This window comes from Polyodon spathula, chromosome 4 (genome assembly GCF_017654505.1).
Source record: "Polyodon spathula isolate WHYD16114869_AA chromosome 4, ASM1765450v1, whole genome shotgun sequence".
Lineage (NCBI taxonomy): Eukaryota > Metazoa > Chordata > Actinopteri > Acipenseriformes > Polyodontidae > Polyodon > Polyodon spathula.
This window is the reverse complement of record NC_054537.1, coordinates 7,623,569-7,637,291: the sequence shown is the minus strand read 5'-3', so window position 1 is coordinate 7,637,291 and position 13,723 is coordinate 7,623,569. Positions and strand designations below refer to the sequence as shown.

The window sequence follows — 13,723 nt, the reverse complement described above, 5'->3', positions numbered from 1 at the left end:
GGTCACACCAAATATGGATTTGATGTAGATTTTTCTTCTGTTCACTCACTTTGCATTTAGTTAATTGATAAATATAATCTATTAACATGTCTATTTTTGAAAGCATTCTTATTTTACAGCATTTTTTCACACCTGCCTAAAACTTTTGCACAGTAGTGTGTGTGTGTGTGTGTGTGTATATATATATATATATATATATATATATATATATATATATATATATATATATATATATATATATATATATACACACACACACACACACACACACACACACACACACACACACACACAGAGCTGGCAATTTAAAGACGATTGTTTAGCTTTAGCACTTTAGCACTGGAGCATAAAAGGGGGCATAAATCGTCCAGAGGGTCAAGGGTTTAACTAAACTAACATGCACCTGGTGAAGTTGCTAAAGGGAGATTACAGAGCAATATTGTGTTACTGTGCTAAGAGGGCCTGCTCAGGAGCACTGAGGCCCTGTTTATTGTCCCACCAGACAGATTCTTTTGACCTTTCTGTATTGCTTCCATCTGGCTTTTCTAAGCCATATCCAATTTCTCCACCGACTGGATTACTACTGCTAACCCATAGCACCTCATTAGAAAACAGACAGTGACACGCTTCCATTGCAAGAAAGCCTGTCACTCCTATCAGCTGCCAAATCTGGAATAGAAAACGTAATGCAAATAAAAAGGCAAACCAGTGGAGGATGCAGGTAGTGTGTGTAGAAAACAGTTATTTTACATTTGTTGATAAAAATTACAAACAAAACGATGGTACCGCAATAGGATCTAAATTAGGAATGCATTTTGCCAGTACATGCATGGGGAAATGGGAAGAACAATTACTTAGAAAATCAGAAAGAGAACCTTTAGAATACATTCAGTTTGTAGATGATATTTTTGGGGTTTGGACACATGGAGAAGAATCTCTTTTCCAGTTTCATAAAATGACAAACTAAATACACAGTAATATTAAGGTGGACCTTCGACGGACAAGGAAAGAAATAGAATTTTTAGATACCGTAGTAAAACTTGAAGAAGGTTCAATTGAGACTGACCTCTTCTATAAACCTACTGACATGCACCAGTATTTACACATGTCCTCTGCACATCCAATACACACTAAAAGGGCAATCCCAAAGGGGCTAGGAATAAGAATATGAAGAATATGCTCTAAAGAAAGTGACTATGTAAAACAAAGACATGTATTAAAAACAAATCTTAAAAAAAAGAGGATACAGAGAAAGAATTATAGAGACAGAGTTAAGAGAAGTGGATAAACTAAAAAGAGATGATCTACTATATTACAAAAATAGAGATAAAAAGGTCAAGAGAGTCCCATTAATAATGATGTACTCTAAACTTTCGCCCAATATTTCTAAGACAGTTTGGAAACACTTGTGTATTCTACATAATTCAGAAAAGAAACAATTTTTTCAATTTAAGGCCCCAGTTGTAGCATTCAAAAGAGAAGCTAATTTAGGTGATATTCTAGTTCACAGTAAACATAAAAGAATAATTGACAGAATAGGTTCTACAAATACTTGCACTAGTACATGTAAAGTTTGTAAATACATGGGCAAAAGTAGAAATATAATTAAACATAAGAACACCACATATCCACTAAAAACTAATACCTACTGTAAAAATAGCAATGTTGTTTATAGAATAGCCTGTGAAAAATGTGATGAAATAAAATATGTTGGAGCGACTGGAACAACTTTATATAAAAGAATTCAGAACCACCTTTCATTAATTAGAAATAAAAAAATGAATGAGCCAATAGTACAGCACTTCACCAGTCAAGGACATGACATAAATTACGTCAAGTTTGTAGTATTAGAACAGCTAAAATTAGACAATGCGACATATAGAAGAATAAAAGAAAGTAAATGGATAAATAGACTGAACACAATTAAGCCAGCGGAACTCAACAGAAAAGAATGAACTAATTAATTCCAATAAATATATAAAAGTTAAGAATAATTAAATAAACAAAATTAATTCAAAAGTTGTGCATGCTGATACGCTGGGGAGACCATATCAAGGCTGATCCTCAGAGCCAGCATTGCATGATAATATAAATATAAGTTTATATAAAATAATGTTAATTAGAATTAATATAGATTTAAAGATAAGTAAAAGTGATGTCACATATAGAACACCATTACATCATGTAAGAATAAATCATGGATTTGAATATAAACAATAACAAGTAGTTGTCATGCCGTCAAACACCTATAAATACCTCCAATGTTTTGATTCAAACACAGGCTCCCTTGAGAAAAATATGTACAACATATCGAAACATTGGGCAGCTGGCTCTGAGCTATTATTTATATATATATATATATATACACACACACACACACACACACACACACACACATATATATATATATATATATATATATATATATATATATATATATATATATATATATATATATATATATATATATATATATATATATATATATATGTGTGTGTGTGTGTATATATATATATATATATATATATATATATATATATATATATATTTTTTTTTTTTTATAGCCTTAAGTTTTACACAGTCCAGGTACTGTACTGTACATAGCAACTCAAATAAACATGTTCAATTACAAGGACATCCTCTCTTACTCTGCCAAAGTACGCTCTGAAGCTTTTAGCATAATATTACAACACAAAATGACAAACATTACCGAAAGGGTTTTTTGTAATATAAGCATGAATGACTGCATTTGTTAGCTCATTCCCACCTAGCTGTTTGTCTGCAGCATACTGCACAGGAACCAATCCCAATGTTGGCAGCAGTTTTATCAATGTCACTGGATAAAGCCAATGCTTAGTGAAGGATTTGGTTGTACTTGTTGATTCCAAGCATCATTAAATTTACTTTTTTCTTTGGTCAACATCAATGAAGTATAATCCTTCATTACTTCATCAGCTTACTAATACACAGAAAATGTCCTTTTTGAAGACACTGTGTTGAGAGAAGTCTAGTACTCACACAGGGCTTGTACCAAAGTTTAAAATACGAATGGAAAATATTACAACGCATTGAAAACAGGCTAAATTAACATTAGAAGAAATAAAATACATAATTCTGGTGATGGGCACATCATAAATTGTGGAGTTAAGTTTACTTAACATAGCCTTGTTAAAGCAACTGCAATTAATGCGAATTTTCTATTTGATCTGCACAACGAACAAGACTGTTGTACTAAATAAGCACCAGAATGTCCAAAAAAAATATAGACCTGCTCTCCCAGTAGTCTGCTGAAGTAAAAGTGAGTCTTTCTTTTTGGTGTTTCAGTCAGTAAAAAGCCTGAGAAGGGGGTTATAGGAATGTGGTTTTCCACGGAAAAGCGGACACAAAAAACCCCTAACATTACCCAACACATACAAAAAGAGGGACTGGATTTTGTAATTGAACACAAACACTGTCTAAAAGATGCACAGGATGTGATTTAGCTTGTTTGAATTTGGATGGTGATCTTTGTATTAAGGCATCTGTGCAGATATTCCTCTTATAAAACACAGTCCTGCTCCTTGAGTACCTTACCTGACCTTGCAAGAGGAGTTAAACTTTCCCCGTAATGATGCAATTTCCGTCACACTGCACTCCAACAAACTGTCTTGTTCTGCAATATCCCTTTGTCTACAGCTTTGTTTTATAAAGAGCTTATTTCACTGGTCAATGCTCAGTTCTTTTGTTTCGGTGGTTCTTTTCAAAGTTGGCAATCAAAAGGCAAATGGTTAAAGTCTAAGGCTTGTAACCAAAAGGTCACCGGTTCAAATCCCACCTCTGCCACTGACTGACTCACTGTGTGACCCTGAGCAAGTCACTTCACCTCCTTGTGCTCCATCCTGCAGATGAGATGTCAAATCAATGTCCTATTGTAAGTGACCCTGTATATAATGCACAGTTCACAGCCTACCTCTATAAAGCACTTTGTGATGGTCCATTATGAAAGACGCTACATAAAAACATATTATTATTATTAATTATACGCAAGAATCACTAAATTCTGTACAATAAATCTCTCGGTCAACTCAGAAGAGCTTGAAAAACAGTTTGCAAGCACACCACTGGATTTGGCAATTTCTGTCCAAAATTGAATTTCATGCCAATAACAAATCAGGATTGCTGCGTGTACTAAACCAAACATATGCTTACATTTAATTCCCACAGAGGCTCACTATAACTTATTTATATATTCTTCATATAGGGTCTACTGAACAAACAAACATATAGATACACCGTGTGTGCCAATCAGGAGAATCAATAAGTCCCATTTCTGCAGTTGGAAATCTCGGTCTTACAGATACTCAGGTAATGTGATAAGGAAAGGCTGACGTAGAAACCCAGCAATACCCTTCGTTGGTTACACATTACTTAAACTACTTATCTGCCATCATCTGCATGTGTGAAACTACAGTAAGCATATCTATCTAGTCTTACGAATCTAAGTGGCAAATTATATATATGTATATATATATATATATATATATATATATATATATATATATATATATATATATATATATATATATATATACACACAATAAATGGCACTGTGAAACTGACAAGAGTTATAAGTGTATGATGTTTTTTTTTTTGTTTTTTTTCCACGCAACTTTCAGCATGTAAAATGCACTTTTGGGAAATCTGCCCGGCAGATTTAAAGCAATGAAAGTGTTCCTACCTGTGTGTGCTCTTAAACATTCACCAGCATCATTTTAGCATGGGGTTGTGTTGCTGACATTTTTATTCACACATCAAGGGGTAATAAAAGAATTAGAAATACATTTAACAACATTGCTTGACTTGGTTTGTCAGGTAGAAGCAGAATTTCTCTCAGGAACATCTTAGTGTATCCACCTCATGACCCTTCCTGCAACAATGCTGGTGCTCCGATAGAAACAAATGGTGTGTCATGGGAACAGAAAACTACAACACCGTTGCAGGAGGGAGCAAGACCTGGATATACTCTTTCTCCTGGCGAATGCTCTTGAGTAAAAGGGGATGCATGTATCCCCCAGGTAACAAAAATATCAACCAGGACTAGGTTTTAAAATACAATGCTGCAATACGGACAATGTGGGTTACAGCAAATCATGTGTTTCTAAAACACAGCAGGGTGTTTCTAACAATTTATAGCAAAAACTAGAAGAAACTAAATCAGGTAGACAAACACTGAGTCTAATGTCTTCATCATCTGTATTTTTACATGACTGTCCTGCATTATAAAAAATGTTAAGAAAGGTTGCAACCAGCCCCAGCGTGCAGTTTGGACTTGATACTTCTCTATACAGTACGCATTTGTCAAAACAGATCAAGACAAAACGAACAGGGATAGGGTGAACATGGCAAATACTAATTGTGTGTCTGGTCTTACACATGCTTATGTGCAGCTGTCTGACACTTTCTCTTGTCAAGCCGTCCTGCCTGTGGTACTAGCAGTACAAGCATGCAGGATTGACAGGGGATTTTTCAAAAATTAGGAAGGTGAACACTGACAGCTTCTGTATGACTGGCTGTCCGTTTAGCATGTCAGATCACTCCAATATTCTCTTTATTAGCATTGAATGAGTCTATTGCACAGCCTTGCAAATGCTTCTGGAATTTGAGAGCTGGTTTATTATTTATAGTGTGAGGCTGATGTAAACCATGTACACCTGCATGCTTAATTTGTCATTCTGCCACACAAGGTACATGAACTCTGATACCCAGTAATTGTTTCCTTTTAACTGAAATGAAGATTCATTTACTACTGACACGGTTACTGTAGTTTCATATTTACAATCAGTTTTTGTTAAAAACAGTTAAACAGGTTGAACGCTATTTCAAAATAAAAAAAGAAAAGCTGTCTATTTACCATACCAGTTACCAAATTAAAGTCTTTAGTGAACAAGATCCGTACATAACTCTATAACATTTCAGAGATTTTAAGATTCTTTCATGAAATATTGTAATCTTTCAGTTCCCATATTTATACCATGCAGGACTTTTTAGTTTATTACCTCCACCATTCTGCAGCTGGCAGAGTGTGGTTTCTGACGACTGAATTCTGGTATTTCCCTCTCATTTACTCTCTGATTCCTGCTCCCTAACTGCAAGCATGTGCTAGACTGTGCTGTGTCCCAATTGGCTATGTTGCTCTAGCCTATTGTCTGGTACTGTCAATTGTGGCTACCCAGCTAGTCCTTTAACATACCAGCACCCCTGTGTTTGGCACAGTAAACAACAAAATACATTCATTTTACAACCTTTTTCTGTAATAATGTATATTACATCATGTACAAATCTAATTGAAAGCAGAAAAACAAACTCACGCTGGCCCATATTCGCAAAACTGAACGGCATGTTAAATCAGACAGGACCGTCTTATCACCATAGTAACAGATTGTGCAGCACTGCCTTATTCACCAACTGTCTTTACGGGCTGGGTTCAAACACCAGAGATATACACAACAGCACCTTGTGCTTCCTGAAGGCTTTTACCAGTACCGTCCCAATATTTTCTTTTTTCTTTTTAAAAAGAACCCTTATTCTGAAAGCTTTTGCGGCATGAAATGTTGCCTACAGGAGATCAATAGGCTCTGTACAAAAAAAAACCCAAAAACAAACACAAAAACAATACACAATACAAATCTGCTGTTATTTCAATGCTATCACAATGCTTTCCACTGCATCCCGATTCATGTTTAACATGGTACTGTAAATGTGTGCAACATTATATTAGGCCTCTTAACAGCAGAAGCACTAGTGATGCATCTTGGAACGTATTCCAAACGTTGGCATATGGCAGAATCACTGATAAAATTTTGTGAATGAGGCCCCATGTGTGGGTGTGTGTGAGAAAGAAAGAAAAAGAAAGAAAAAGAGAAAAAGAAAGAAATGCAACAAGACACTAATCTTGAAATTAAATGGTAGTGACACATATTCAACCACAAGTGTGTAAGACTGCTATGAATAAGTTAAATACTGTTGGATTGGTATGAATGTGGACATTACTTTGGTAAGACTAAAAAAACACATTTTCATTAAAATAATCAATACATGTTCTAATGTACAGGTTTGAACCCTGCTTACAATAATAATTTGCTGAACGGCTGTCACCTTTAAGCTTGTTTGGGACATGCAAAGTTGAATAACCCCATCATATTAACAGGCAGATCCTTCCCTCTGCAATGCCCAGGATAAATTATTCTGTCTCTTATCTTAAAATGAGTTAATACAATCAATCAATAAATCAATAAATAAAATAAATAGACAGCAATGGTCTACATGCTGACCTAGACATTTCAGACAGAAAATAAGCATATTCATTACACCTGGGAAATGCCAGGGTTAAGGTCGGAAAGGGTTAAATTGTTCCTAAAGAACATTTTAAAATTGCAGCGAGACACCAGGTTAACAAGTTTGTGAAAAGCCGGAGCAAATCTTTCTGTAACAACCAACCGCAAAAGGAGGTTAAAACGACATATCCAGGAATGCAAACACTAAGGGAAAAAAAAAAAAACGTCTTGCTTCCTCCTCTGTCAGCCTTTTTAAGTATTCTGTAATTTTGAGGTCTCTCATGCACTCCTAGTTAGTGGCACGTTATGACCTGAAGTCAGCTTTTAACAAGAGTGTGAAATAAGAAAAACACTGTTTTAAGTAAAGACTTAACCAAAGTTGGTCACTTCATCTGGTTCTTTATCCTATTCTGAACACAAACATTGTCTCGTGCAACAACAATAACAGCAAATTTAACCACGGAAAATCTTTTAAATCAGAAAGTGATCCAAAAGCCACTCCCTGCTACTGTTTCTGAAGCACCACCAGACAAGGGCACACAGCATGTGTTTGCATCGTTAGTACACTTTGCCAGAGTTAAAAGCTATCAAATGTGATCACCTAGGTATTTTTGGATCTACTTGAGCAGCTTCAGCCAAAGGAATGCTATCAGTGGCGCTACTGGAATAAGGTGCCGTTGTTTGTGAGGGAACGAGAGGCTGGGCACTTTGCTTGGTAGACCGTCTAGATGATGCTCCATAACACATTTTCCACATATTTGTTCTCAGAGGGCAATGGAAAGTAGGGTTACCTTCATCAGGGAATGGAGACTTTTTTCACCAAACATATCTCGAAGGAAGGTCTGGTCTTCCTGCCTGTCCACATGTGGCCGGAGCTGAGAAGGCAAGGCAGCCAGCAGTTCATACAGATCTGAAAAAGAAAAATTTTAAATGTAGGCGCACTGACCTCATTCGCTTGAAAGCAGATGGTTTGCCAAGAGTCATTTGTAATTAACAAGAAAGATCTAGGGAGGTCTCATAGCAGCCTGTTTTGGTCTTATTTAAGCTGTGTATTACACATTTGAATTAAATAGCTAAAGCAGAGTTGCAAACCATCCTTCCCTGTCAATACACAGCTCTCTGGCGAGACTGCACTAGAGTAGCTTCTATAAGCTGTTGCTGCTGTACAGTATGTCATGTCAGAACAAAACGTTTCCCGTCATTGTTTCAGCTTTTCCTTTACATGTTTCTCCAATTGTAAGGATTTTGTACAGTAAGTTTTGCACCCAATCTCACCAATTCCTGTTTTGACTTTATCATCCACCACTACAACAGTCTTTTTTCACAATTTGATCATTTACAGTTACAGAATAATTGTACTATTCTATACTGTAGCTGGATCCTTTACTAATTCACTACTCTCAAGCAAAATCAAGAGTAGCACACCACCCTTCCCTCCATATGCAGCCAGTGGGTACATCACCTTAAGACAAACATTTTAAAAGTTTTGATGTCTGTTGGTTGGTTGCTCGTCTACCATACTTACTAAACCTGCAACCTCCACGTCTACATGCATGGCTCTTTTAATCCATTATGCTTCTTGTACATTTCCTCATAGAAGTACCAATCTTACCAGACCCAACCTGCTTCAGGCTTTGAATCCAAGGTGGCACTTTGGCTAAAGTGTACTTTGCATGCATTTTAAAGGGTTTTGGATAATATAGTCAGCCCTGTACTACTGTATAGGAAACCCAGAACTGCACGGACATCTGAGTGGGAATCGACACAAGGGAGAACGCAGCTGTGATGCATATGCTTTCTTCATTCATTTACAGCTCTGAAATCTGGAGAACGTGTGGCATATTCTAAAAGATTTAGGGGATACAGGACGATGGGGAGCAGAGGTATATGGAAAATGTATCTCAACAGAATCTCATAACCTGTTATAGGTGGGCTGTGTAGCTCAATCTCACAATTTTACTACACACCACAGCTGTTAAGTCGTGCACTTTATTGATTCCACACATTAAAAACAAAATCTACACAACTGTATATGTTTAACAGAAAACAAAAATTACTGTTTAAAACAGCAGAAGCCAGTGTGACCTGCTGGTTAGATTTCCTCAGGCAATCCAGGTTTTAAATGATATCAGTTTCTGGCTCGTTGGCCAAGTAAAATTAAACTTCACCCCCTTATGCCTCAACTAAAAAAACAAACAAAAAAAAAAAAAAACACAGGAAAAGCTGGGCTCACCAGCATTTGTAATGGAGAATAGTTGGCTATGTTTGAAATTCAAATAGATAAAAAACAAAAAGTAATTTAGTCAGTGGGCGTCCACTGATTCCACATACAAGCCAATATCCCAGAAGCTCGAGAGTGGATGTCAGGGAGCTACCAGCCTGCAGGAGGACAAAGGCACCAGGCGCTCCCCTGACTGTATGATTAACCCTGTGCACCACACAGCCATCTCTTTCCAGATGAGTCTCTCAGAGACCCCAGCTCCTATATTTCTTATTGCCATTTGTTATTGTCAACTGAAGCAGCTTTCCCAAGCAAGATCATACAGTACTTACTGAGTTAGGAAGCAGTTGCACCAAGCTGCATTTCAGCAGGGTGTCAAAGTCACACAGATAATGGACTTTCAGATGTCACAGGGAAGCAGTAACCTACAGTACAGCACAATAGTGCCGGGAGTTGGGTACACAAAATAGCACACAAATACTGTACCGATCTGATATTCTTTGTTTTTACGCACCTGCAGCAGGTTGTGTTACTGTAAAAGGTACTGGGACTCAAGTGCTATTTAACTAACCATGCAAACTGAACTGACAACAGTGATACGACACTAACTTGGAAGGCCATGGCCAAGTAAGTCTCAAATCCTGATTGTGGACAAAACACACACACACACACAGTATTGATTTGGTTATCTTCATTGGTGTTCTTTTAGAGTCTAAAAGGAAATGATTGGACCAACTGTAATGGAAACTGAAGTTGGCTAAATGCACAAAAAACACAAAAAGAGCCAAATTATTATCACGGATGTAGGAAACATTTGGTCTCAGGCACTGGCCAAATGAGGCTGCAGCACAGCCCGCACCAGGAACGTGGTGTGCTTGATTCTCCAGTGGGATTAATCCACTGTTCACTCCTGTCTCTCGTCTAGTAAAACATTCTGCTTTCCCAGGACTCCCCTCTCCTCTGTCCAGGGAGCTGTTATTTACAGTGTAGCTATTATTACCAATTTAAACATGCGCTGGTCTCCATCATGTTAACAGATTAAGCTGATATATTTAACGTGCAGATTGTACTGTTCTGGATAACAAAGGAGTCATTCACAATTATGTACTCCAGTGTTCTCTTGCTAAAAAGAATGACGAAGCTGAATAAAAAAAAAAGGACAAAGCTGCAGACAAGATGAATATTTTAAATTAAATTATACATTGTGTATGAGGAAAAAAACGCACACTATACATGTCAACTTTTGAAGCGTGTTGCAAGACTAATATAATTTTTGCTAAAACTGTAAAATGAGCCCACAATAAGGATGTAAAAGAATTATATTTACATCTTTTATTCTATTTCACAGTCATACGTAACATATACAGTACACTACATAACTGCTCAAAACTGACAAGAGGATGCCAGTGTTAAAAAAAAATCTATTTTAAGAAATCTAAAGAGAAAAGATAACTACTAATAAAAACAAAAGAAATAAGCAAGATTGGTCCCAACATACTTACTGTATTTAACAAGGAAGCCTGTGACAGTTACTATTGTAAACAAAATGAAAACATTTGAAAACAAATATACCACCTATTCAGGGATACCAAGATATTTAGTCAGCAAGCGGCCTGAACAGGGTATAACAGGCAACAAATATCTCACGCCCAAGCCACACAATCCAGCAGAGGTGCTCCAATAATTTCTGGAGCCACTGTTCAGTATACATGTTTAATATTTTAAATGGTAAAAATGTCGGTATAGTGAAATACTCCCCTCAGAAATATTTTCCAGGTGGTAAAAATCATACTCCCAAATGATTTAATATTTTGTCTGTGACATTGTAGCGGAGTAAAAGAGAAGAAACTGATCTAACTTAGCATGCAGTCTGCAGGTGCTGAAGCAGTGATAATAATCAGCAATACATCTGTCACGCTTTTACTGAGCTTGGACTTCCTTAAAGTGAATATTTCATTTGAATGTTTGTGCTTAAATGTATCTGGACAGTTTAAATTGCAGATCCCATGTCGATTTTGGATTCTATGCAAGACAATGTCACTGATTTCATCATTGAGATAAGGAATTAAACTGGCCTGCCAATTTGGCACAATACGTAAACACCCAAGTGCAAACAGTAAAGCTGTTAGCACCTTGGATTACAGGACATGTGTAGGCATTTAATTACATTGTAATAACTGGGTAACAAACAGTGGTTTCAGTTTTTACACAGTAACTTATGCAATTACATGGTAATAGTGTTGTGGACAACATGGTAACCATGTGTATTTGGCCATTTTGTCACTCCACCAGTAGTTTCCTTACAAGAGCAGGAAGCATTGGAAGTCAGCAAGTTGTTACGTCCCATGTTAATGTACACGTTTATAAATATTTGTAAAGTGAAAGCCTTACTTTCCTTTTTATTAACACAAGTGTATTGTTCAGTTGTCTTGTCTATTCAATCCTGGGTCTTCTCTAGAAGGCCACCTGAAGTAAGTTCAATTGCATCGAATTGATAACCAACATTTAAACCAGAGACCTAGAGGTGAAAAGATTTCTATCCAACTGCCAATCTGCTCAGCCATCCAGCCCACTGGTTTGTAGATACAACTCAAAGGGTGGTTCAAACTGAGTAGTTTCATAAAATTACAAGCCCCGAGTGTATAGGTATTGAATGGTCACTGTAGCCTTAACAACTGCTTCTTTATAAGAATGTGTTCTGCAAAGCACACCGACTTGTGTTGTAATTGGCGTTGCTTACTAAAGCACTATCATCGCATGAGCTGTTTTGTAATTATTACAGATTTAAAAGCAGCTGCTTTGGTTGTAAATTGCATCTCTCAACATCTCACTTTAAAGACATTGCACTTCAAAAGCAAAAAGCTGTTTTACAAAAAGTTTAAAAAAGAAACTCATGGGAATGCATACAACACACTGCATAGCCATTTTTACTGAAACTTCTCATTTTAGCTGGCAATTGGTAGATCAAGCATATCGTTGTACTGAAATAGAGAACACTACTTGTATTTTACCTTTCATTGTTGGAAATGTTATTATTGCAATTTAAAATAACTTTCACCCAAGAATTAAATCAATAATTGCAAACACATATATATGACAGACTAAGCAAAGAATATTGTGAATAGTAGTGGGCAGATTTATCAAAGTCTAAACATCAAAATATGATTTGCATTATTTATTTATTTTTGTGAAAGCTAACCTTTACTCTTAAAATTGTGAGATAAACTGCACACTCTTGGTTCTTAAATTAACATTCTGAGTTGCTTGTTCGTAGAGTTAAAACTAACAGTTTTGTTTCTAGACAGAAAATGGTGCAAACTGCAATTCAGTGTAAAGCTCCAGGAAAGTCAGTTAACAAGAGACAACAACAAAGATACCTCCATACATGTGCGAGAAAAATAACTAAACTAATATATGACCGAAAAATTGTACTTGTATTCTCAAAACCACATGTTACAAGCTTGTATAGATATGAAAACAGTATTAAATTATTGTTTGCTATCCTCAATTTCTATGTCTTACAGATGCAGCAGACTACTGCAAAACTACTCTATGGTCCAAAATTCCTAGTGGTGCCGAGGTGCAGCACACCAGATTATATTCAGAATCGGGCACCTTGTACTGTAGCGCTGAAAACACAATCGCTGTCCAAGTGTCCTGTTCAGTCTCAAGAATAGAATCCCAAATGAGATCTAACTCATTAAAGTAACAGAGCGTTGCAGTCTGTGACACATTGCAGATACTTCAAGATATTAAATTACGACAGTATTATTAGTGGGATGTTCAATCCAAAGGATGGCTAAAAAAAACAGGACAAGGACAATTATATATTGCACCATCAGAGGAAAATACAGGAATTCTGTAAAACTGCACTGTTGATATAATGAGTAACTGTGTGATGTATACTGTGCTTGTGGCTTTCTGTTATTAAAATGACATGTCCTGGACAGCAAGCTGATTGAATATAGTACCCAAGAACAGTAAGCCCTTGAATTGACTGTCACTGGAACCAAGTGGTCACCTGCTCTAAACTCAGAAATGAGTTTGTTTTTCAATACAAGTAAACGAAAAGGAGGCACTTTGAATGCACAGCCACCTGTCTTCAACAGCAACAAATGCACCAATGTTCAGTCCCTTTAATGACCAGTCAATTCATGCCTTTCCAAGGGTGACATCTTCCAATCCAATG

General features: G+C 36.5%; 1 protein-coding gene across 5 annotated transcripts in view; it reads right to left on the bottom strand.

Moving 5' to 3' along the window:
- LOC121314110 (MAGUK p55 subfamily member 7-like) overlaps nt 1–13,723 on the bottom strand; it is a 147,647-nt gene that overhangs the window by 70,326 nt on the left and 63,598 nt on the right. For all 5 annotated transcript variants that reach the window (XM_041247025.1, XM_041247021.1, XM_041247022.1 and 2 more), the window contains exon 4: nt 8,105–8,223. In XM_041247025.1, the coding sequence (XP_041102959.1) occupies nt 8,105–8,223 (119 nt within the window). The remainder of the gene's footprint in view (nt 1–8,104; nt 8,224–13,723) is intronic.